The following is a 26754-nucleotide window of genomic DNA, read 5'->3' as shown; positions in this document are numbered from 1 at the left end:
GAGTAAAAGACATAAGTATGAGAGAAGGATGACACGGGAAAGGAACCGATAAACTTGGTGCATCTGAGGGATGACAGGTTTGGCAGAAGAGTACAATGGTGAAGGAAGCATGGGGAGTGAGCCGAAGGGCTCGATGCATCTGAGGGAAAAGAAGTTGGACGGAAGATTGCTCTTGGTAAGCTATTTGTGAGACCAATTCAGTAAAATTGTATTTGGGACGAAGGGTAGAACTCAACATAAGTGGACTTGGTTGTAGTCAACTTGATTCAAGGTTTCGAGCGACCGAAATTGATTCAGTCGACTAGTGCATAGATAACCACTATCCTCGTTTGAATAGGTTTGGAGATGATCAAGTCAGGAGTTGCGGGAGATCGAAATTGAATCCGATCGACTAGAACACACGTGGAGCGTGATCCAGCTCAGATTCAAATGGGATGGTTAGAGATTCAGATTGATCGAGCTGTAGGATATCAGAATGGATTTGATCGGTCGGAAGGCTGCCAAATCAATGATTGGTGATAGATGAAGACCTGTATGTGGATGAGACCAATAAGCTTGACTTAGCACCTTGAAGTCGACTAGAAGCACTTCTAGTCGACCAAAATACTGCCATGTCAAGAGACTCGACTTTTGGAGGTAGAGGCTATAAAATGCGACCAGAGGCTCGAGGGTAGAATACAATACACAGATACAACGCATTAAATTGCTGCCTCTTCTTAAGCTTCTTTGTTTCCTTATTATATTATATTGCCGATTGTATTGTTAGAATATTTAGGATAAATAATCCGTTTAATTCTCCTAGTAATTCTCCTAGAATAAGTCGTTATATTCATGTATAAATAAGGGGGTTATCCCTTGTAATAAAACAAGTTTTCTATATTCTTTTTCACATGGTATCAGAGCGAGGGTTGGCTTAGGTTTAGGTTTATCCGTCAAACCAAGCCACGATCCCCTTCCCTCTTTTTCTCTCTCCGCGCCGCCGCGTGCAAAGGAGTTTTCCTCTCCTTCCTCAGAATCGCGGCGTCTTCTCTTCTGTCTCGCCGCCGAACCAATCAATCGGCGGCCCTCCCAATCGCGTTCCCTACACGCGCTTCTGTCTCGCCGCCTTCTTTCTGTTCGCCGCCGCCACGCGTGGAACGCGCGTGCGCTCGCTTCGCTGCTCCACACCGAAGAGTTCTCCTCTCTTCTCGCTGCTTGCGGCGTCCTCCGAACCTCCAGTCGCAGCTCGTCGCCGAAGGCAGCAGCGCAGAGCGAACCGAAGCCCTCTTCATCGCGCGAGGGACTCCTCTTCCCCGATCCTTGATCGCGACCTGATCCAGAGCACGCGCAACGATCTCTACCTCCAGGAGGGTGAGCACGCCCTCCCCTTCTTCTCCTTCCCCGGCTTCTGCTCAACAGGAGCCATCACCGGGGCCTTCTCTGAAGCAGATCGAAGCAGAGGAAGTTCCGGCACCTCCAGTTTCAGCATCAAACAGAGTTGAACTATTCCTCCGGAACAGATCTTCATCCGGATCCTCGTCCTCTTCGACCTCCTGATCTGAAGAGATCAAGCCAATCATCTGCACGAGGCGTGTCTGTGGGCGAGTAGGAACAGAGTGTACAGTGCGCCTCCTCCTCTCTTCACACCAACAGCAGCAACATCATTCCAAGTTACAGCCGCCGGCAGCCGTAAGAGTGCTCAACAACAGCAGCAGCAGCAGTACCTTTCCGAAAGCAGGTGCTGATGGAAAGAAGATTGATTATGTCACCTCGTAAGGGTGGCAAAGAACCACCATATCTGACCCCACCGCCTTCCTATGACGACTTTCTGAAATGGTATGAGGATCGAAAAACTTCTGATTCCCCTGTTGCCGTTGCACTCACTGGTAATTCCTTTGCTGGCTTATCTCGCTCTTCGAGTTCTTGGGTTCTTGATTCCGGGGCCACCGATCATATCACTGGTAATAGATTACTTTTTTCTTCTCTCTCTACTTCTGGTTATTTACCCTTTGTCACCATGGCAAATGGTTCTCAAATTCAGTCTCAGGGTGTCGGTACTGTTCATCCTTCTCCATCTCTTTCTATTCATAATGTTCTTTATGTTCCCGGTGCTCCCTTTAATTTATTATCAATTAGTCAGCTTACTCAGTCTCTTGATTGTGTCATCTCGTTTACAAAATCTTCTGTTTCCTTACAGGACCGGAGTACGGGGAAGATGATTGGCTTCGGATATGAGTCTCATGGCCTATATCGGCTTCAACAATCCTCTCTTGTTGGTTCGGCGGCAGCATCTCCCCTTCTTATTCATGCTCAGTTGGGACATCCTGGTCTTGATAAGTTGAAACTATTACATCCTAGTCTTTCCCACTTAAAATCTCTATCCTGTGAGTCATGTCAATTAGGAAAGCATGTCCGTAGTTCTTTTTCTCCTCGCACTGTGAGTCGGGCTACGTCACCTTTTGCTTTGGTTCATTCCGATGTTTGGGGTCCGAGTCGTGTCTCTTCTACATTGGGGTCACGATATTTTGTTACCTTTATAGACGATTTTTCCCGTTGCACCTGGTTATATCTAATGAAAGATCGTTCGGAGTTGTTTTCTCTTTTTCAATCTTTTTTCTATGAAATTAAAAATCAATTTGGTATTTCTCTTCGAACCTTGCAGAGTGATAATGCACGTGAGTATCTATCTACTCCGTTTCAGACCTTCATGGCGTCTCATGGTGTGTTGCATCGGACGTCCTGTCCTCATACCCCTCAACAGAATGGAGTTGCCGAACGCAAGAATCGCCATCTTCTTGAAACCACCCGAACTCTTCTTCTCCATTCTCATGTTCCTCTTCAATTTTGGGGTGATGCTGTCCTTACCGCATGCTATCTCATCAATCGCATGCCTTCCTCCACTTTACAAGGTCAAATACCTCATCATGTTCTTTATCCTCATCAGTCTCTTCATCATTTACCACCTAAGGTCTTTGGTTCTATATGTTTTGCTCATGCTCTCGATCCTGGCATGGATAAACTCTCTCCCCGGTCTCATAAATGTGTCTTCCTTGGGTATCCACGGTCTAAAAAAGGGTACAAATGTTATTCCCCTACTCTCCATCGGTACTTCATCTCTGCTGATGTCACGTTCTTTGATTCGGTCCCATTTTTTGGGCCCAATGGATCTCCATCTGAGGTTTCTCCTTCTATGCCTGCACCATTGGCTATCTTTTATCCTCCGGAGGAGTCTTTGTCACCTCCAGAGACATCTCCTCCATTGCAGATTTATCAGCGTCGTCCTCGTCCTGCCTTGCCGCCGCCCACCACTGACGCTGCCATGAACTCATCTTTGGAGCCAAGTCTTTCACCTTGTCCTCCGGTCCCATCTCCTGAGTCTGATGTTCCCATTGCACTTCGAAAAGGTATACGTTCCACTCGTAATCCTTCTCCTCATTATATTTCTTTGAGTTATCATCGTATTTCTCCTTCCTATTTTTCTTGTCTTTCCTCCTTGTCGTCTGTTTCTCTTCCGAAGACTGCAGATGATGCCTTTGCCCATCCAGGATGGAAACAGGCTATGCTCGATGAAATATGTGCCTTACAAAGCAGTGGGACTTGGGACCTCGTTCCTCTACCACCAGGGAAGTCAGTTGTCGGTTGTCGATGGGTATATACGGTGAAGGTTGGTCCAGACGGAAAGATTGACCGGCTTAAAGCTCGCCTCGTTGCTAAAGGATATACTCAGATCTTCGGATTGGATTATGGGGACACTTTTTCTCCTGTTGCCAAGCTGTCCTCTGTACGTCTATTCCTGTCCATTGCTGCTATCCGACATTGGCCTCTTTATCAGTTGGATATCAAAAATGCTTTCTTACATGGTGACCTGCTCGAAGAAGTCTACATGGAGCAACCTCCGTGTTTTGTTGCTCAGGGGGAGTCTTCTGGTCTTGTATGTCGCCTGCGGAAATCTTTATATGGCCTCAAGCAGTCTCCCAGAGCATGGTTCGGTAGATTTAGTACTGTAATTCAACAGTTTGGCATGACTCGGAGTGAGGCTGACCATTCTGTCTTTTATCGCCACTCATCTGCTGGTTGCATCTACTTGGTAGTTTATGTTGATGATATTGTTATCACAGGTAGTGATCATCTCGGGATTTCACAGGTAAAGCAGCATCTTTTCAAACATTTTCAGACAAAAGATCTCGGCAAACTCAAATATTTTTTGGGGATAGAAGTAGCACAGTCCAAAGATGGGATTATCATATCCCAAAGGAAGTATGCATTGGATATTTTAGAAGAAACAGGCATGTTAAACTCAAAGGCAGTTGACACTCCAATGGATCCTAATATCAAGCTCATGCCAAATCAGGGGGAGCCTCTTCCAGATCCTGAACGATACAGGCGATTAGTTGGGAGACTAAGCTATCTTACTGTTACTCGTCCGGATATCTCATTTGCAGTAAGTGTAGTAAGTCAGTTTCTCAACTCTCCATGCAAGGAACATTGGGATGCTGTGACTCGCATTATTCGATATATCAAAAGCACTCCAGGAAAGGGTCTTCTGTACGAAGACAAAGGACATACTCGAGTCGTAGGGTATTCTGATGCAGATTGGGCAGGATCTCCCATTGATAGGAAATCTACTTCTGGTTATTGTATATTTGTCGGAGATAACCTTGTTTCTTGGAAAAGCAAAAAGCAGAATGTTGTGGCAAGATCCAGTGCAGAGGCAGAATATCGAGCTATGGCCATAGCCAGTCAAGAGCTTATATGGCTCAAACAGTTACTTCAAGAGCTAAGATTTGGAGAGGTTACACAAATGTCACTTATATGTGACAACCAAGCCGCCATGCATATTGCTTCGAATCCAGTTTTTCATGAGAGGACAAAACATATTGAAGTCGACTGTCACTTTGTCAGAGAGAAAGTCATATCTGGTGAAATATCTACTAGTTTTGTTAACTCACAGGATCAACTAGCAGATATATTCACCAAGTCACTGAGAGGTCCTCGAATTGACTACATATGTAACAAGCTGGGTACATATGATTTATATTCTCCAGCTTGAGGGGGAGTGTTAGAATATTTAGGATAAATAATCCGTTAGAATAATTCTCCTAGTAATTCTCCTAGAATAAGTCGTTATATTCATGTATAAATAAGGGGGTTATCCCTTGTAATAAAACAAGTTTTCTATATTCTTTTTCACAGCAGTAATTGATTACTCATGCTGATTAGTTTTGCTGATGGCTTGAATCATTCGCATGCTAAAAAGCATTTTCTTCATTCCATCAAACATATTTTTTAATTTTCAATATTGTATTTGATAACTCTGCTAATCATTAGGACCTGCATTATTATATATTTTTGTTTTTTGTATAACTTAATAATCTCATTTGGTCATTTGTCTACTAATATATATTAACATGCACTTATGTTCAAGGTTTGATTAACCATAAATTTCTTTTTGTGATTATACAACTTCTATTAAAAGGACATGCGTTATCATAGTTTGTTATGGAAATTCTTCTGATGGCAGGTGGATTTGACTAGGCGACACTGTTTCCCGGTGTATTGGAGTGGTGAGAACAGGCGTGTTTTAAGAGGCCATTGGTTTGCCCGTAAAGGCGGGCTTGATTGGCTTCCACTACGTGAAGATGTTGCAGAACAGCTAGAGTTGGCCTATAATTGCCAAGTATGAATTCATGTATTTATAAGTTTGTCATTAATACGTTGCTGCTTTCTTCTTTTTGTGGTTGCCTGTCAGCTTTTAAGATTAGTATGTTAAGGACCTGAATTATTGCTTCTATACACTATTTTACAGTACTTATTTTGGTCAAATGTTTTCTTTTGGAATATCTGGTACACTTATCATCTGCATTCAGCAATTTATATAGTTGTGGTTTTTTTTTGTTGTTGATAACCAAAAAGTATCTATTTCATTATAACTCGATCTAGTAATCTTTAAAGAAATGAAGTTCTGGAAGACCTTTACACAGCTATTCAAAACTAATTCCTTGTCCATTTTTCTCCCCCTTGATCATGATGTTTTGTTTTTGAAAATTTGAATATCTCTTTTTATCTTGTTCTTCAGCAGCTTTGTTGATCTTTTATTCTGACCCTCTTAAAATTGTCAATACATTCAGGTATGGCATCGCCGTACATTCCAACCTTCAGGTCAGTTTGCTGCTCGTATTGATTTGCAGGGCACATCCCTGGTATGTCATTTTATCCAGTTGGTTGGCAACCCGATGCCTGGGATCCTCTAGATAAAAGTATATTTACCTGCGCAGGGACTGCATGCACTTTTTACAGGAGAGGATGATACTTGGGAAGCGTGGTTGGCTTTTGACAGCACAGTTTTCTCTTTTGGAGGTGGAGTTGTGGTTAAACTAAGACGAGGTTTCTCAACTTCCGGATCAGTAAGGCCAACTCAGGTTAGTGTTTTAAGTTTGGAATATTTCTTTCCAACTTGTAAAACATGATGCAACCTTGATTTTGTAGATTAGTTAAATTTTTTACTCTTTAGAAACTGGTGGATGTCATGGATTTCAAATAAGGTGTAATCAGTAGTTAAAACATTTCATTGCATTAGATGACTCATTTTAGTATTAATAAGGTGTAATCATTAGTTGAAACTATACTATATTTGTCTTAGTTGTTGTTCTAAGATTTTAAATTACTTTCTAGATTACTGAAGGTTTATATTTTGAGGTAAACAAGCTAAGCAGTTAAAAGTATAGGATTAAAATTCATTTAATTTATTCTCAACATGCTTTGAAGTGTGCTAGAGTGTGTTGAGTGTGCCACGTGGCATGTTTCAACCCTTAGATCATCTCAGGACCTAAACCAATTAGAGTAATAGGATTTTATTATATAATTTAATACTTAATTAACAATGTAACTTCAGCTAAGTTATCAAGGTGCTAGTTAGTTATAGGTCTTTGTTACCTAAGTGGTTCAAAAGTTGTTTCATCCCAAATGGGGACTTAGGGCTTCCGTAATTATCTTAAAGTAAGTTATAAAAGTTAGAACTTTATATTAATAATAACTATTATCAACTTAATAATTATCTAGGGTATTACATTTGATGTTATAAATTTAATTAATAGGAGATTATATTTGTACATATTCTATATATGGTGAAATATTATATATGTTGATTAATAATATAGATATAAATTTATAAATAATATAGTTATTATTGAGTATACTTGTCGTTAATTATATCGATTGATATTAATATAGTAGGTCAATAATTATATTTTAATATCGATAAGTTGGGTTAATATTAACTTAAATTTAATATCAATATATCTTTATAAGCTACTATAATTGATAAAGTTAATTAACTTAATTCATAGTGAAATTGAATTCAACTGGAGCATTAGTTGAGATGGTTATATAGGTTGATCAAACTTGAACGTAGTGCATGACCCCTCATTTTGTTATTAGTAAAAATCACACTAAATCATATATCATTAAGGGAGTTGAGATGATTGTTATATATATTTTAAAATTTTTTTATTCAGTTCATTATCTAGTTGCTATCATCTTTGAAATAAACAAGCACATCAGAAGGGATCCAAAGAAGTTAATTTTCATTTTTTGGTTTGTTTTTCATTCATTGTATTGTCCATTAGGGCACACTTTTTTGTGAGTTTTACCAATTGAGGCACATCTCTCTTTTTTTTAAAGTTTTTCCTCTCTAGTTTTTCATTTTCATGGATTTTTGATGTGTCAACTACAAGCCACCAACAAGGCATGGATGAACACCTATTAGTGGGTTGAGCCAAACACAATTCACAACTAGGCCTGCAGGCACTATTACATAAAATAATAAGTGCAAATTCTACAAATTATTTGTTATCATGCTGAGCCATAAAACTAATAACATCCACTTAATGGCAGGGATGAAGATGAATAATTTCTTATGACACAAATCAAATCCTTGTACAACAAACTTATGTGCGACCACTCACTTATAAAAGGTTGAGCTTGTTAATTTAGTAATAGATGAACATAAATGTAAGCACGGTTTGAAGTGCCGACCCATGCCGCCCGAAACGGGGCAGTATCGATACCCTACTGGTACCGTGATTGCGAGGTCGGGGAGGGTGTCACGACCACATGCCGGCCCTCCGCAGGGGCACGAAGGATGTCACGACCCTGCGATGGCCCTCCGTAGGACACGGATGTTGTAACCTTCCTTGGGGGTGCTAAGGGTGTCGCGACCTCCCGTGGGAGCGTGAAGGGTGTTGCGACCTAGCAATGATCTCCGCGGGATCGCAACACTCGTGGTTGTTGTCGTAATTTTTTTTAGGATTAAATTTTTTATTTTTAAATAGGTATTTTTTTATTATAAATAAACTATTAATTATTATATAACTATTAATTATATATACTATAAACATAATATATTATTAATAATAGTCATAAAATATTTAGAATTATTTAAAATTTTTGAAAATAATTTTAAAAATTATTAAAATATTTTATAAAATAATTTAAATTTTTTATATATGTTGAAAATTGAATGTGAATTTAAAATAATCTAATATTTTTTCTAAATATTTCAAATAAATTTTAAAAATTTACAAATACATTCAAAAAATAATTTAAGATCTTCAAATAATTTTATAATTATCTTTGAGTCTTTCAAATAATTTTATAATTTCATTTTTTTTTGAATTATCGAGAATTATTTATTTTAAAATTTTTTTAATAAAAATTTAATAGACATTATCTTATGAGAAAATATTAAAATATGAAGTCCACACCTCAAAATATAACATCAATAGTGAGTATATTTAATAATCAAATATTAATAAAATTAATTTTTAATTAATATACACATATTTAAAAATTAAAAAAAGTACTGAAACTATATCAGCATGGTATGATACGACACCAAAATTATATCGTTTTGGTCGTGGTCCAAAACTCCGGCACGGATCAAAATTTTAAACCTTGAATGTAAGGACCCAATCTTTGTTTCATGATTCAATTGATTTTCATCTTTTAGATGTTATGATGTTCATGTCCCTTTATGTGAAACTATAGTTGCCCACGAATTATTTTTTGGCTCCTTTTGGTTTATTTTTATTCATTTATTTTATCAGGATGAGCTTCGCCAGCAGAAAGAGGAGGAAATGGATGACTACTGTTCTCAGGTTTTACCTTAAATCTAACTACCTTTAATTTTAATGTTAGATATGTTTCTTTTGGTTCATTTTCCTTTTTCTGGCAGTATGATCTAACTTCTGTAACATTAAATTTTGAAATTGAAGAATTCCTACCATAACATTTTTCCATTTCAATGACAAAGTTGTACATCATTTCATCACCAAATTGTATGCAGATAATATGCATAGAATTGGGATTGAAGGAAACATTTGTCAATGTAATAAAAAAATAATTTAATTAATTTGAATATCACTAGTGAAATAGCCATGTATAGAGAGCTCAATGGAGGATAGCTGCCCATATAGTTAGGACAAACATGATTTGATGATGAAGATGCTGCTGCATAGATTTGGGACTATAAAATAGCTTTATGTTCTTTTAACCTATTTCTCTATTCAATGTATATAATAAATGTTTGATTGCTCAAAGACAAAACTGACTTGGGAGAAAATATTTGTTATGTAGGAGGAAGAAACCAAAATAAAGGAAGATGTAGGAGAAGCCTCGAATCCTTTTGCAACCATTAGACTGCCTGCATTTCTACCCAGTAAATGAATACAAGTACACACCAATGACTAAGCAAAGAAATAAACCCTCTAATAAAAAAGAAACACACTCTACTTAAACTAATTACTAATAATTGAATTTTTGTACAACATTGGTTCAATTACCAGACAAATTGAGTTGTTGGGTTTGTTTATTTGAAATTACTTTACCTGAACTAATCTGATCTCGTGAATGATTTTATGAGCTCCTGAAATCTCAATGATATGAATTCTTTTGTCTTAACATTATACTGCTTGGTCCAAGTTATCTATTTGTTGTTCTGCAGGTGCCAGTTGGTCACTTAGTTTTCATGGTTCATGGTATCGGACAGAGATTAGAGAAAGCCAATTTGGTTGATGATGTTGGTGATTTTCGTCGTATAACAGCCAGTCTAGCTGAGAGGCACTTAACTCCGTACCAGAAAAGCACCCAAAGGATTTTATTTATTCCTTGCCAGGTAAATGTTGTGCTGAAAGCTGATTCATATAAGAGAGTGTGCATCCATAGGAATCTTGATCAACTTTGTTTTTTTTCCTTTTTTGAAAATGAGTAACTTCTGCCCAGGGATGACTGTATGAACATCTATTTTCTTTTATCTATCTTGTTCTTTTTCATCAATTGTTTTAGGACAAAAGTTTGTAAGCTTGTAGCCTGTGTGAATTGGATATTACATAAATGGTCCCTAAACTATCATCCCGATTTCCAATAGCTCCCTAGTATTTCTTTTTCATTTTGGTTACAATTTAATACTCATGAAAAGGAGCCTTGACGCAATGGTAAAGTTGCTACCATGTGATCTTGTGATCACGGATTTAAGTCGCGGAAAAGTTTCTTGCAATGCAAGATAAGACTGCGTACGATAGGCCCAATATGATCCGATCCTTCCCCGAGACCCGTATTGGCGGAAGCTTTGTGCATCGCGTTGTCTTTTTGACAATTTAATACTCATTTTCTCGATATCCTATAAATTATCTGATTACATTTACAAAATGGTTAGTAACACAGTACATTGTTGTCTGATGTGGCCTAACATCCAACTCATATCTAAGTTGCATAAATATATTAATCAACCATCACGTCAAAAGCCATGCCAAGGGCAATATCAACATTTTTCGTTGTGATGCAATAGTGATTGTTGCGCAGCAGAAAATCTGCCACGCCTTGGATATAATTCCACTAACTTGGGGTACCTACCTAGTAAAAATGTAATAATAGGTAACCAAAAATCATACCAGCAATAGATAATTCAAGATAAGCAAGAGGTGTTCATCAAAATATACTTCTATTTTCTCCTTGTTTTATGTGATTATGTTCACTTATTTGTTGATTATCTTCATGCCTAATGCCATGTTGTCTTTGCTTTAGTGGAGGAAGGGGTTGAAGCTCAGTGGTGAAAGTGCAGTTGAAAAAATAACCTTGGATGGTGTTCGAGGTCTTCGTATGACATTGAGTGCTACAGTACATGATGTTCTTTATTACATGAGCCCTATCTATTGTCAGGATATTATTGATTCGGTATGTTATTCATTTTTAACAGATGTATTGTTGTTTTGCTAGGGTGTGAGTTTACATTTGTTATTTTCTTTTCCATTGATATCTGAATGGCTAGGATTTTTAGTAATCAATTATATTCACCTAGATATTTTAGTATCTTACTCGTCTAGTGTAACTAGGCTATTTGCTTGATAAATTAGGATTTAGAAGTAAAATGTAATATGTTGATTTAATCATGGTCTGAAATTTCATACCGTGCCGCCATTAGGTCATTGATATCACTTAATATTAAGGTTCAAAATCTTGAACCGACCATATTGTAGTTTTAGTTTTTGACTGTGAAGATACTATTCTAGTATCGTATCGATGCAACGATGCATGGCGTCGGTGACACATTGGAAGTTGAAGAAGAAAGGAGATGAAACAAATGAAGGAGGCATTGTCTGTGTTTGAGTGGTATTGAGTATCAGTAATTTATTGGAATAATATGTTTGAACCGTTTTGTCCGGCATGATATAAGATCTAAAACCATTCTCAATATAAACAATGTCTCTTTCCTATGCTTCATTTCCTTCTTCAACTCTAATTCATTATCGGCCTCATGGGATCTAAAACCATTCCATTGTGCATCAAATGTTGGCAAACTGCATCCTTAAATGCAGTATCGTCCATTTTTGAGTAATTGATATGGAACTTACTATTAATCAAAATGATAGAAAGTCCTAATGGGATGTAAGATACCCTCAGTTTCTGTAAATGTGATGTTATTCTGATGTTCAGCCTTATGTCTCCATTATACTGGATAAGACATTTAGTATTATGTTTCTTAAGAACATGTCATATTTATTATTTCAGCCAAATTTTATTGAGAAACATTTGAATGTGAAAACTCAACTATATCCTAAAGTGATTTAGTTGGGGGGGGGGGGGGGGGGGGGGGGGGGGGGGGGGGGGGGGGGGGGGGGGGGGGGGGGATATTTTGGAAACTATTTGACTTCAGAATTTATCTATTATTTTCAGGTGTCTAATCAGTTAAATCGATTATATTCAAAATTTCTTAAGAGAAATCCTGGTTATGATGGTAAGGTAGGTGGTGAAATTTTCATTAAATAAGTATATACTCGTACTTTTGTTTATCAGCAATGCTATCTGACAAAAAAATTGTGCAGGTTTCTTTGTATGGTCACTCATTAGGAAGTGTACTTTCTTACGATATCCTTTGCCATCAAGAGGAATCTTCTGCACCAAACTGTATGGACACTTTACTTGTGAAAGAGTCTAAGGTTGATGCTTCTTGTCAGCCCACTGAATCTAATGTTTCCATGAAATATGAGAATAGCAGCACTAAAAATAGCACTATTAATCATGGTACTCAAGATCTTTCTATCAGTGAAGATCACATTCATGCTAAAGACATGCAGGAGGTGTTTTCAGACAATGATGATATTATGGACCCTGAAGAGGAATTTGATGATCTTGATCACCTATATTACAAGGGTAAATATATGGCTATATGTTTTTCTAAAAAAAAACTGATCAATAGGTGAAAACTCTTCTGCTGAATTTTGTGTATGTGAAGGTGGGGAAAGTTCTACTGGGGTTCTGAAAATTAGTGTGGATTCAGATGCTGCTGTAGTCAGAGATGCTAGGTTTCAAACTGAAGACAAAGTTGATAAGGATAGCAAAATCTTTCACCTGGAGGAAGAGGTGTCTATTCTTGTAATATTATAAACTTGATAAAAATAGCATATTTCTATTCATCATGTCTTCTAGCTGAAAGTAGAAATTCATGCCTAAATTTTGTTATTTGTCTATTCCCTTTAGATAAATGTTTTCTTTAAAAATACGTTCAACAGGTGAAATCCCTTAGAACAAAAATTGCAGAACTAGAAAACCTCCATCACTCAACAACTTACTGTAGGACAAACACAAGGAGTTCTGCAAGCAATGAAATTTATCATGGGAGAGGTAAACTCAACTTTTTGTTGTCTTGTGAATGTTAAGCACTCTCTCACTAATATTCTTCATCTTATTATTTTTTCTTTTGTTCTTTTACTTTTGTGAACCTTGGGCAGGAAAATCAGTCAAAACTATCAATCAGTCTTTTAGAACATCCTCTGAAGAGGACAATGCTAAAAGGAGTTACACACCTTACATCAAATATACCAAGCTTAACTTTAAGGTAAATTGTATGCTCTTTTTGTCTTTCTTCTATCCAATTTATTCTGGTTGATGTGGATATTTATTTCTCTACATGTTTGTGCATTGCATTTGCACTTCCATTTGGATTGTCTATTGTTATTTAACTTACTATTATATATTATATATTAATATTGGTCTTTTCCTGTCAGGTTGATACATTCTTTGCTGTCGGATCACCTCTTGGTGTCTTTCTAGCCTTACGAAATGTCCGCATAGGAGTAGGTATGTGAAATACACATTTTATACTGGTTTTTTGGCTTGCAGATAAGGCTTGTTCTCTTCATTATGTTGGCAACATACTCAAGCAATTGTGCCAATACTTGAACCTCCTTTCATATGCTGATGATTGTGATTTTACATTGTTCTTTCCTTCATATTTGATAAATTGATATAAGAATTCTAGTAGTAGAACAGTCACTCATGGAGCTTTCGTAGGAAAAGATTCTAGTAAAAACACTTTCCTTTCATAGCGTGTAGTAATTATCTCATGTCATCTATTAGGCTGACTGGATTGGGACCAACAAATATACACTGAAGATTAGCCTGCCTTTTTAGTTGTACAACAGCTGTACAACTGTGATCTTTTGTTCGATAAAATATATAAGAATTTAACAACTTGGGATACATTTTGTAGTGTTTCTTCTCTTCATTCACTTGGGTATCTTTATCTGTCATAAAATAAGAAAAGTTAATTGCATTTCACGATGGAATCAATGGTGGAAAGAAATTGGGTGGAATAACATGCATTCAACCCTTGATTACTTAGAGGAAGAGAGGAAAGGGGTGATGACCAATTACTCCACTTGACCGTCCTTCCCTATCTTGTATGATTGCCAAACTTGATTGATAGTAGTCTGATACATTGATATTCTGCCATTGGGACTGCTGTCATGTCTCAGAGCAAATGGAGCAATGGGGTGTTTGATCCAATGAGTTTGTCTATTCGATCCTCAGTCGACACCTTTTGCATCTGGGAGCTAGTCAGCTAGAGCCTAGATGAGGTGGCAATCTTGTGGCTGCATCAAAGCAGTGGAGGAGGCTTTCTCAGAAATGAATTTGGAGGGCCCCACCACTTCAAGATGCAACTTGATCACACCCAATTGCTGTTCAAGATGGGCTCTGCTCAATTACCATTGGTGTTGTTGAGACTCGCTCCATGGAGGCACCGCCAAGCTCTGGTTACCCTGCTGCACTGTTGAGGAGAGGGTTTTTTTTTTTTTTTTTGGATCAGTGGAGATCAATGGTTTCTTCTCAATTTTAGGTGGGAATGAAATGACCCATTTTTGTTTCCATGGAAAAAGCAACAAATTCTATCTATTGTATTTTCCACGAGTAAACAGAGGAACATGGCCTCAAAATTTATGCATTTCTGTGGAATTTATTTTGTTTTGCATAAGGTGGACAGTAGTTCAGTGATGCTTGGTTGTGGAAACCTTGAATTTCATACTTAAGCACAGGGAATGACTTTTACTCTGCTTTCTGTAAATTATTCATCATCATATGATTTGTGAAACAATATGACACCTGCCTTTTGCTTTCTACAGGTATCTAATATATCTTGAGCATTCAGAATATTTGAATTGTATCATGAAACTGTGGTCCGTATGATCACCTAATTCTTTGTAGGTTGAATGGGTTGGTTAGCAAAGAAGCAAGGCATAGAAAAGTTGATATGGTGAAGATGAAATGAGAATGCTGATATTGATAAGAGGCGTCACAAAAATAACATCAAAATATTAGAATTTGTTAATTGTTAGGTGTAATCCTATGAATATACCATAGTTACCTAAACTGATTCAATTAGGATTGAATGTTGATTCAGGTAGATTGGGAGGTATTGAGAGGAGTAAATGAAGTCTGTAGAAAACTCTAATTGACATCATCACAAGAGATCCGAGTAACATTAATAATATGGCTTTATATAAGTCTGTAGATTTATATATACCATCCCAGACACATGGATCTTGCTTTTCATTTTGAATGCTTAGACAGAAAGATCCGGATGAATATATATACTCAATTGCAAATATTCACAATTTTACTATTTCTTCTTCATACATTCTTATTCCTCGTGTAGTTAGTGAAGGATCCTTAAGAATTTAGTTTGCCTTTTGAAGGGCTCAAGGCTTAGGAGTAGTATCTAATGGCCCATTAATGCAATAGCTTAAAATTCTCTTAGTGTTTTTCCTTTCAGTTTGGTGGAATTTGCACTTTTGTGCTTTGATCTGCTGTACAAGATCCAACTGCCTAGGAGAAGTTCACTAATTCTCATGCATATTTTATTTGCAAAGCGTTTTTCACTTATTCTAGTGATTAGTTTGCTTGCTTGTCCTACACTATCATGGACTTTTGTTTTCAATTGATTTTAATCTTGAACTGCATGATTGGCTTCATGGATCTTATCCTTCAACTCTCTATGCAAGACTATACCACTAGAATTTAGATCCCTTGAACCACTTCTAAATGTTAACCAGAGTTTCATTTGGCTCCCTCTATCCCTTACACCTACATCCTAATTGATTTTGCTTGTCGTCTAACTAATTGAACCTAGTGGTCATCTTTCAAAATATATTGGAGCCTTTGTTACCTCACAAAACTTCACTTGTTATTTCTACTTGTGAAATCTTTGATCCCATATCAGTGCATCTTTTTCTTCTTTGTTCATTAAATAAAGGCTAGATTTATTTCCTGTAGGCAGGGGGCAAGATTATTGGCAGGATGAGAAGATAACTGAAGATATTCCTGCCTGCAGACAAATGTTGAACATTTTTCATCCTTTTGATCCTGTAGCATACAGGTCTGCCTAAAACTTCCTGATGACTCTTCTCTACATTGATAGAATATTGTTGCATTGAATGTGGTTTATGAATAGCTAATTAAGCTAGTTAATATTCTTACCTATTTCCTTCTGTTTCTGCTCAAATATGAACATCTATTTTGAAGTGAGAAATATTTGATGAGTCTAGGCTGTGCTTTCATACAGAGTAGAACCATTGATCTGCAAGGAGTACATTTGCCAGCGTCCTGTTATTATTCCTTACCATAGGGGTGGGAAGCGGTTGCATACTGGATTTCAGGCAAGATATGCTTGCTAACTCTTGACAAGGATCAAGTGTTTTGGTGTGTTGTAACAATCTCTCTCAGATGTCTTATTTTCTTGATTCTCTTGTAGGAATTTGCAGAGGAAGTAGCTATGCATTCTCAAATTGTGAAGAATCAGATAAATTCTCTGAGGGTATTTGGCTACTTTAGTCTGATTATTTTAATGCACTTTTGTTCCTTTTTAACTTCATTACTTGTGCAAGTACAATATATGCTAAATATCTAACCACTTTAAGATAGCATGCTGAGACAATTTTATTGGTATACTCCTTTAAATAGGTTAACATAGTTAGCATGTTTCAATCCCAGAACAAAGATAAGAATAAAGGTAAATGATGTTGTGTTTTTTGAAATATTTTCAAGATGCTTTTGACTTGTAGAGTTTGCAGGCAAGGCTCTAACTTGTAATTCATTCATTGTAGATACCTTAGATGCCTGCAAACAAAATGAGAGATCATATGGTTCCATCATGATGGAAAAGCTAACTGATAGTGAAGATGGTCGAGTTGATCATACTCTCCAAGTAAGGGGAAAAACTTTCTCCATGCATATTCTCTATTTTCTATCTGTGGCTGTGTCATGTTCAACTGTTATTTTTATACCATTTTTTTATCTTATTTCCATTTGATCTTTATAAGCATGAATAATTTTGCATCTGAATTTCAAATTATATTATGGAACTATACATTCAGCTTTCCAAGCAAGAAGATGTTCCAGATTTCCCACTGAATTGCAAGCCAATACTATTATTTTATATCTTGCACCATTACTTGTTAGTGTAAGTTTGTATGATTTTTCTGTGGCATTGATGTGACAGTCAAAGGGGGTGAGTAGCCATAAACTATGGTTGAAATTGACAATCATTTAACTCAAAATTAGTGTCAGTTGCTCAATGAAAACAAAAATACTACAATAAGAAAGCTAGACAATGGTAACAAAATTCTTTTACGTGGTTCAGTACCTCCAATTCTTACTTTATAGCCTACAACTCATAAGTTAAGTCAACCTTTGAATTTCAATATATTTTCTCCTTTCGGAGGTAGAAAAACATCTTACAATTGTTTTCTTATAAGGATGAAATCAACAAGTACAAGAAGAAAAAACTTGAATCAATTATGAAGCTTGAAGGTAGAAACCTTAAGCTTAAACACTAAACTATAAATTAAGCTAAGTGAGCAATGGATCATGTCGACCTTTTACTGACAATGAATACTTTAGTAGATTCAATCTGCTGCAGTTGACAAAATTACTTTATCACGTAAGCCATCTACTGCTTGTTTCCTTTCTCTACCAAATTGACAATATTCTTCTAGCTTCTATCAGGGATATGATTGACTACCCAATTAACTTAATTCACCTCAATTGATGGCCCATTTGATTCCGCTCCAAATAGAAAATTATGTTTGTGATCAGAAGATATTGAGTGAACTCCCTAGTTGAGTCAATACACAAGTTAATTGGATCATCGACTACAACCAAACTACGGTTGAGTTATCACCTAAATGAAAGTTGTCTGAACCTCAAAGTACATGTCATTTGACTCACAACTCATTAAGAATTTACTCGTCAGGAGGCCCCATCTCCAGAATTCCTTGTCCTCCAAGAAGCTTTGCTTTCAAGTCTTCCATTTCTAAGAGGCCTCGCCTTTCAATATTTTTTGTCTGTCAGATATTCAATCAATATTGACCTACCAAGACTTCCAACCATCAAGTTTTTTGTGACTCTTGGCCTATCTAGACTTCCATCCGTTAAGTATTTGATCGCTCTTGACCTACTTAGATTTCTTTGATTGCCAAGTATCCAGTCAATTTTGTGTCGGATTTCTTCTTTTTCACTTGCAATAACTTGTAAACTATCCTACACTTGCACACTCGACAAGTTTCATCAGTAAACGGAATGTTAGTCTAACTTAAATCTTTTCCCAACCATCAAAACCATTTAGTCGAGTTCGACCACTTAATATATGATTGCATCAATAATCTCCCAACACTATTTGGTCGAATTTAGCCACTTGGGGTATAATTGCACCAACATTTCCCTAATAGAGTCATTCATGTAACTCAAGTTATAGGCTATGCATAAAACAAACACTTGAACACTAGGACAAAGTAGCAATTAGATAACCAACAATTCACAATTCCATTGGATACTAGGTGTTATATGCATTGCTAAGAATGCATATACACAATATTTGTATAAAATGATGAATTAATTAGAATGATTAATTTAATTATGGTTTATAATTTCATTTCTTATTGGTCAACACGGGTGAAACATCTCATTTTGTTTGTCCCACTTGTTTTGCTCGTCAATCGACATGCGTAACTTTGAGATTATAAAACATAATTACGATAATACAAGACTTCATGTGAGAATGATGATCACACAACGTTTCACATGATTAATTGAGGCTTCCCCTGAGGCTTTTGTAGGGCCTATGAGGTGACAACACGGCGATGAGCTTTTGCAAGGTAACTTAATGAGGGATAGGCCTCCAATTAGTATGTGTGGCTTACATGAGGTATGCGACTACTTGAACAAGTTCTTCTTTTCATAAGGTTAGTGCTCGACACACCTATCGACATTGGGTGCTCTTGTCTTCCACCTACAATTGGTGCATGAAATAACCATCGACACTAGCACCCAACTTGCCCAGTTTTGGCCGGGATAAAAAAATCTAGATCTGAATGAGATTTTGAACTTTGAATTTAATTATTAAATAATAGATGTAAATTTTATTTGTATGGTTGCTTAGGTTGGTAATGTTAATGTATTTTATATTATATGGAAGCTCATATTTTTAGACATGTGATTAATACAAACAAGAAGAAAAGCATAATGATTTAAATTTTGAATTTGATTTGGTTGGTAGTTAATTTATTTTAGATATCATGTAGGTAGTTTGGTATGTTTAAATTTTGTTACAATATTCATAGTAGTTTAACTGTTTCTTTTGATTTAATATAAGTTTATTGGGATCATTATGTTTCCCAACTAGTGATTTTTTTTTACTATTTTAGTCGCTATCGAGTCTATAAAAATGTCGTGTCTTTATGTATTTTTCAACTTTTGGTTAATTTAATTTTCCCTTTATTTAATCTCTTCTACATGTAAGATAGTTATCCCTTCTTTGATTTTGTCCTAAGTTTCTGTGTCATTTAAGGATTCACTCTTAGTGTTGAATTAAATTAGTATCAAAGTGTTTTTATGTTTCATCAATTTGGATCCTGATTTGGTATTTGAGTATCCCTTGCATTGCCGAATAGACATGTAGTTTAGTTTTGGTAATATTTGAATTTTGAGTAATGATTTGGTTGACATTTGTTTCTAATGATTAAATTTTGATTTACTTTAAATATCATGTAATTTTCTATGTTTAAATTTGGTAGCATCTTTTGATTTGGTAAGACATTATTGGTAAAACATAATTTTCTATGTAATGCTTTTATGCCTTTAGAGCTTTGCTAATATTTCTACTCAGAGTAATTCTATGAGTTTATCTGAAGCTAAGATGGTTGATGATTGTACCTGCAGGATAAAACATTTCGTCATCCATACCTTTCAGTCATGAAGTCACATACGTAAGAACTAACTGCACTCATTTGAACTGTCAATTTTATGATTCTTTTTGTTCAATTGTTTTAATGCAGTCTGCTTCTTTCAGTAACTACTGGCGTGATAAGGACACTGCCCTTTTTATTTTAAATCATTTATATCGTGATATTCCTGAAGAGCCTCCTGTAAGTGGTGAAGAGACAACTAATCCAAGTGTCCCGGGAAGTCTCAGAGAGCCAACAAAATTGTTCTACGAGCGAGATATCATTGCTGAGGAGACCCCATTGACATTTTCTGACAGTTATTCAATCAAGGAATTCTCAAGGAAAGCGAAGAAGATTTTGACTTCCAGATAGTATCTTTGGCCTTTTTCTGTCAACGAATGAGTGAGTAAAATTTCACTTTTTTTGCTTTCTTGAAATGTAGCATGGACTTTTTTCACTGACCTAGTTAATTAGAATTTGAGAAGTGAGATGGAAAGTACAGTTTAACTAGTCAGGTCATTGCAAACTGAACCAAAAACCCCAGTTCCCAGTTTCCACCATTGCAAACTGAAACTATTATCAAACCGAACCAAAATTTTTGGTTTGATTCTGTTCAAAGAAACAAATATATATATTTTTGAATATTTCTACTTATTCTAGAATTCAAAAGAGACACGTTATAAGAATAGTGATTGTAAAAAAAATTTTAAAAAAAGGGCAGCCCGGTGCACGAAGCTCCCGCCATGCGGGGTCCGGGGAAAGGATCCATTGTACGCAGCCTTACCTTACCTTTGGCAAGAGGCTGTTTCCAGGATTTGAACCCGTGACCTCTAGGTCACATGGCAGCAACCTTACCGTTGTCTTAAATTTAAAACATAGAAACGTTCACTGGTAAAGCAATAGAGATAATAGATACGATGATTAAGAGAATAATTAATAGTTTATATTTATAAGAAATAAAATGAATAAGAGAGAAGATAAAGATGATTAAGAACTTGAGTTTTAAGTTATGGTATATAGGAAGAAGTAAAATAAAAAATAGAATATGTATTGTTATAGATATTTTGTTAAAAGATGAAGTAGTAGAAATAGTTAGAAAGGGGAATAGAATTATAACTTTCAAGATAGTAATAGTGAAAGAAGCTATTAATGTAATTAGTATCGGTGTTCTAAATGGCGTTTGAGGCAACCGCCTAGGCGGGAGGTGGACATCAACCGCCCCTCTTTTATGGAAAGCGGTATTTTAGACGGTCAATTTAGGTTAAAAAACCCACATGCGGTGTGCGATTTCTAAACAACTCACCTTCTTCCACCTCGAACCGCTGATGTCTCCCACAGTCACTGCTCAACGCCGATGCTCATCGCCACCACCTACTGTCATTGTTAGGTTAGATTGTATATATTTCTCATGACAAAAACCTAATTGACGTTTCAACTTCGAACAAAAACCTAACTCTACCATTTCGTCCTGTAAAACTCCTCCAAGACAACCATGCAAATAAACCTAATCCTATAGTCTACCTGACCTATTAGGCTTACTTGGTTCTTGCTTGAAATTCACTCCTTCAAGACTTCTCATACTACTTAGAGTTCACTCCCTTAGGATTTTTCTTTTGCTCAGAGTTCACTTCTTTTAGTTTTCTCACTATCTAGGGTTCACTCCTCTAAGATTTTTCCCTTTGCCAAGCATTTGGTCTCTTTGACCTGCTTGGATTTTCCACTTGTCACTTGCAGACTTTCGATCAACCTTGACATATCTAAACTTTACCCTTGTCAAGCATCTGATCATTGTTGACCTGCTTGGACTTTTTCTTTGCTAGTCATTCAGTCAATCTTGACCTAACTAGACTTTCTCTTTGCCTAGGTCAACCCTGGCTAGTTAGTACTTCTTACTCACTTCCAAGCATCCGGTCAACCTTGACCTATTTTGATCAACCCTTGGTCAATCTTGACCAGACACAAATATATTATTAAACATTGAAAATTTTGGAGGCTGATTGCACCAATATCATAGATCCTCTCCCGCTCAAGCATGGAAAAAGTGCATCTCTAAGACTTCGGTCGAAGGGTTTTTGGTATTTTGTTTTATAGTGCGGTGGTCATCATAGATGGGTTTCCTTAGCCTGTTGGAGTGGTTTGACCTCGTGGTGGTTGTCTGTAAGTTTTTCCTTCGATTTATGTCACTTTTGTGTGTGATGGCCGACATCATATTCCAATTCGAGTTTTACTTTGTTGGCGTGTATCAAAAAAGCAAATTAGGCTAGGAAAGGTAGAGTTGTCTATTGACCTGGGGCATCGGTGCAACTAAAATGCTTGAGCAAGAGCTCTTCCAGGATCTCCTGAATCCCTAGCCTGGAGGTTGGCCCGTACCTATCCAACTTGTCCTTGTCCAATTTATTGTCAGACCTAGGGTTTGGTTTGTCTGTCCTACTTTCCTCTAGTTTTAGTTTAGCTCTAGCTTCCTGTAAAACACAAGACAACCATGTAAACAAGCTTAATCCTATAGTCAACCTGACCAATTAGGCTTACTTGGTTCTTGCTTAGAGTTCACTCCTCCAAGACTTCTCATACTACTTAAGGTTTACTCTGCTAGGATTTTCCTTTGCTCAGACGGAAAATGAGAAACAACCGGAGGTAGAATTGAAGCAAAAGTCTAGTGATATTGTTTGAGATTATGTGGTGTTGTATTGCAAAGAAAAAAGAGATTTGATCACATGCAAATTGTGTAAGAGGCTTATTAAGGGAGGAGTTTATCATATGAAGCATCATATTGTGGGTATTGTACGACAAGTTGAAGCATGTTCTAAAACATCTAGTGAAGACAAAAAAAGAGTAAGAGTTATGTTGAAAATAGCAAGAATAAGAAGCAAGAAAGGGTGGAAGAACTAAGAGAAGAGAGGGTGGAAGTAAATATAGGTGTTGATATAGAGGATGAAAATTGTCAAGCAGAGGGTGATTCTTCTAAAAAAAAGTCAAAGCACCTCGGGCCTATTGATAAGTGAACATCTGCAATCGATCCAATAAAGTCAAGACAACAAAACATAAATTGATTTGCATGAGGACCTTGCAAGATGAATTTATGAGGCGGGGATTCTTTTTCATACAATTGATAATCAAAACTTTAAACAATTTGTAGAGGCGGTTGGCCAATTCAGCCTGGGCTACAAACCTCCAAGTCAATATCTTCTAAGAGAGTCACTTTTGAAACAAGAAGTTGAGAGGTTCAAATTATCTCTAATAAAGCATGAAAAAGAGTGGATGAAAAATGGATGTTCAATTATGACCGATGCATGGACGGATCGCAAGAGGAGAAGCATTATGAATTTATGTGTTAATTGCAAATAGACATTTCATTTTTTGGTTCTATTGAAGAATCCATGGAGGCACACACCGGGACTTACATCTTTGAGTTTATGAAAAAATACATCAATGAAATTGACTCTCAACATATTGTTCAAGTAGTGATGGACAATGCGATAAACAATATGACAGCGGTAGAATTGTTGAAGGTTACACAATCTCAAATTTTTTAGACCTCTTGTGCGACTCATATAATCAATCTCATGCTTGAAGCAATTGGAAAGCGCTTGAAGCAATTGGAAAGCTATCCAAATTTAGCGGAATGCTTACGAAAGCAAAAGCCCTAACAATATTCATCTATGCGCATCATAGAACTTTGGCTATTATGAGGAAATATAGCAAGAAAAGGGATATTGGAAGGCTCGGGGTGATTAGATTTGCTATTTCATTTTTTACTTTGGAAAGTCTTAAAGGCAAGAAAAATCAATTTAGATTTATGTTTACATCCGAGGAGTGGAGCAATACAAAATTAAGGAGTAGTGTGAAGGGGAAAGCGATGGAAGCGATGGTAACAAGTATCTCTTTTTAGAATGATGTTTCTTTGGCGTTGAATGTTTTCACCCATGTAGTGAAAGTTTTACATCTCGTTGACGGTGACAAAAAGCCCTTAATGATATCTTTATTGGGTGCACTTAAACAAGCCAAGGAAGAGATTATAAAGACTTTCAAAAAAGAAGAAAATATCACTCCTATTTTAAAGATTATTGATGAGAAGTCTAAGGGTAGACTTGATAGTCCTTTGCATTATGCCGTTTGTTGAATCTGATTTTTTACTTCAAAGATCTAAGCATACAAAATGACACCAATGTTATAAATGAGTTCTTGAATTGCATTGAGAGAATTTTTCCACCGACAAGGGCATGCAATTCATGATTGTTGAAGTATAAGACTAAATCCGGAAACTTTAGAAGGGTTGCGGCATACCTTTCCTTTGATCCGGGTACATATATTTAATTAAGTTTGGGAAACTTTAGAAGGGTTGCGGAAACTTTAGAAGGTGGATGTGTGCTATGACTTTGATCCGGATACATATCTTTCCTTTGATCGGGGTACATATATTTAATTAAGTTTTGGTTTACAAGTTGGAAGTAGAGATCACAGGTTTCCCAAACTTTTAAACTGAAATCAAACAAAAAAAACACTGGATCGTGTGCTATGTTATTTCCTAGTGCGGTAATTAAGTGTTATTTCTCAATTTTAGTTGAATATCAAGGCAAAGAAGGATGCTGGCAAAATTTTAACTGATACATTTTGACACTGCAGAAGTAAATGCCAAAATATAACTGCCGATGGATATTCTTTAGAATGGGGGATGCTGAACCAACACCATGGGCTCCTGTATAAATATGTTCTGACTGAATTAGCATCCTCTAGTAGGTTAGCATTCTTCTTTCTACGTTGTGTACATACATGTACAGAGAATTTTAATTTCTTTTTTTAATTACTAGTAAACTGAAGGATGTACCACATTGCTATAGAAATAAACTGTATGCAATGCCTCAGCTGATGATGATCAGCATAAGAATAGAAGGTTGAGGATGACCACGATATCTCATCAAAGTAGTTATTTCTTTTGATTCGTTGGTGATTTCCTGCATTTGCTATTGTCAGGTGGTTATTCCAGTGTGGCCAATTTGCAACTTCATGCACTTAATTTACAGCAACTCCGCGGTCAATTGGTAGGGATTGTGTTCGTCGCACAGATCATATATGCGTATTTGGGCTAACCTTTCCTCATATCCCCTTGGTGAGGCATGTGTTGGCCATTGCTGCTCTCTGCCTCACATTCATGAACCCGGCAGATGCCCCCATAGAGAGAAATGTGTTGACACAAGACTCCGTTTTGCAACAATGTACAAGGTGGGTGGGCTGGTGAATGACAACGATATGTGAGGAGGAACTAATTAAAAGAGGAATATTTTAGGATTTGAAAGAGGAATATAATTAAGGAAAAATTTACCCTTCTACTTTTTTTTTCAATAAATGGCTTGGCTTACATAGCTATTGCAGAAGAGGTCTAACAGACTAAATTCAAACAAATATATTAAACATATTATTATTTTTTTCAGACAATTCAATCGAATTCTAAGATAATGTAGCCAAAAGACTTTTTGATGAAACCTTTTTAAATAGAACGATTTGGTTTATAATATAATGCCGTCTACAAATCATGCTTCCTCTTCGTTCCTAGATTTGTTATATTTTTTGTGAAAATGGACTCTTCAGGTGGTTTGGTGGTTTAGTGAAGATATTAATTTTTTTGTTAATTAGTCTTGAAATACTAGCATGAAGAGGGCCTACATTCACGAGCTCCTTTACTGAATTCAAATGTTTTATTTTTCCCTAAAGAATTGGATCTTTTGAAATCGAAATTATTGAATTATTGTCACAAAACAAGGTTGATTGGTATTCTTGAACATATTACCAAATCCTCCAATCAATTGAAGATTTTACTTTTCTATAAAATAAAGTTAGCACAATAATAATAATAATAATGATAGTCATGTAAAATAGAGTTAGAAATATATATACACATGTATATTTTATTTTGATAGTAAGACTATCTAATCTTATTTTACAATTTCAAGTTGATTTTAAAGTTAGATCTTCACCTAAGTGGTTTGTTTCAAATGGGATATGTCTTCATTGTCTTCCAATGTGAAAGGTCTCTCTAGAACTTACTTGTTCAATATTCAGTTCAATTGATTTATTTGGATTTTCTTTATTTACTATTTGATCAATCTGTTTCACTAAGACTTTTATATAATGTCAAATTAGCACAATAAAAAAAATAGTAATGCAAAATCTTTCTTTGATCTCCTGAGCCTTCTCTACGTGATCTACTAGTCACATTTATTTGGAGTTCACTTTTTCAAAAACTTCTCACTTAAGAGTTATTGTAAAAACCCTAACACTTTTATTGTAAATCTAATGTACTCTTTACAATCAATTTGTAAGAGGTTTCGTTCAGTACCTGACCATAAAAGAGAAATTATATAGAATTTTGAGACTGTGCTATCTTGGCATATGCTACTCTTATATTGGGAACTAAATGTCAGCCACGAGTCAGTCTCTTAGGAATCACCTTAGCATTGGCTCGGCAGATGCCTGATGACAAAGGTTGTTGATCTTCATTTAAGTTAAATCAATTGAACATATTCCCCATAATATATATATTCACAATATTATTTAATTACCTCACAAAAAATTAATATTGCGAGAAGTTAAAGAAATCAACTCTCGTCATGATGCAGAAGCAAATTTACCCTTGCCACTACTATCACACTGGGCGTGGGCAAATATCTCTGCTCAAAATTTTTTGTTTTGCTCATAGATTGAAATGTTAAATCTTTCCCGTTGTGGG

General features: G+C 36.3%; 1 protein-coding gene across 3 annotated transcripts in view; it reads left to right on the top strand.

The window, feature by feature from the left end:
- LOC141820183 (phospholipase SGR2-like) overlaps positions 1 to 25357 on the top strand; it is a 32415-nt gene extending 7058 nt beyond the window's left edge. The window contains exons 4-24 of one of the 3 annotated variants that reach the window (XM_074707458.1): positions 5501 to 5656; positions 6108 to 6179; positions 6255 to 6398; positions 9084 to 9134; positions 9980 to 10150; positions 11059 to 11208; positions 12208 to 12273; positions 12357 to 12684; positions 12767 to 12894; positions 13044 to 13155; positions 13263 to 13369; positions 13539 to 13611; positions 16084 to 16186; positions 16373 to 16466; positions 16562 to 16624; positions 16771 to 16819; positions 16914 to 17014; positions 20026 to 20072; positions 20156 to 20432; positions 24654 to 24767; positions 25002 to 25357. In XM_074707458.1, the coding sequence (XP_074563559.1) occupies positions 5501 to 5656; positions 6108 to 6179; positions 6255 to 6398; positions 9084 to 9134; positions 9980 to 10150; positions 11059 to 11208; positions 12208 to 12273; positions 12357 to 12684; positions 12767 to 12894; positions 13044 to 13155; positions 13263 to 13369; positions 13539 to 13611; positions 16084 to 16186; positions 16373 to 16466; positions 16562 to 16624; positions 16771 to 16819; positions 16914 to 17014; positions 20026 to 20072; positions 20156 to 20402 (2262 nt within the window). In that variant the 3' untranslated portion in view covers positions 20403 to 20432; positions 24654 to 24767; positions 25002 to 25357. Of the gene's footprint in view, positions 1 to 5500; positions 5657 to 6107; positions 6180 to 6254; positions 6399 to 9083; positions 9135 to 9979; positions 10151 to 11058; positions 11209 to 12207; positions 12274 to 12356; positions 12685 to 12766; positions 12895 to 13043; positions 13156 to 13262; positions 13370 to 13538; positions 13612 to 16083; positions 16187 to 16372; positions 16467 to 16561; positions 16625 to 16770; positions 16820 to 16913; positions 17015 to 18923; positions 19029 to 20025; positions 20073 to 20155; positions 20433 to 24653; positions 24768 to 25001 lie in introns of those variants that run through there. The other 2 variants (XM_074707459.1, XM_074707460.1) reach the window with 2 other exon arrangements.
- The last annotated feature ends 1397 nt before the right edge of the window (positions 25358 to 26754 follow it).

Source organism: Curcuma longa, unplaced genomic scaffold (genome assembly GCF_044706935.1).
Source record: "Curcuma longa cultivar G26 ecotype Majalengka, Jawa Barat unplaced genomic scaffold, ITB_CL_G26_1.1 utg2798_np1212_758248_RagTag, whole genome shotgun sequence".
In the NCBI taxonomy this organism is placed as follows: Eukaryota; Viridiplantae; Streptophyta; class Magnoliopsida; order Zingiberales; family Zingiberaceae; genus Curcuma; species Curcuma longa.
The sequence above is the reverse complement of the archived record's forward strand: the minus strand, read 5'-3'. Positions and strand labels throughout refer to the sequence as shown.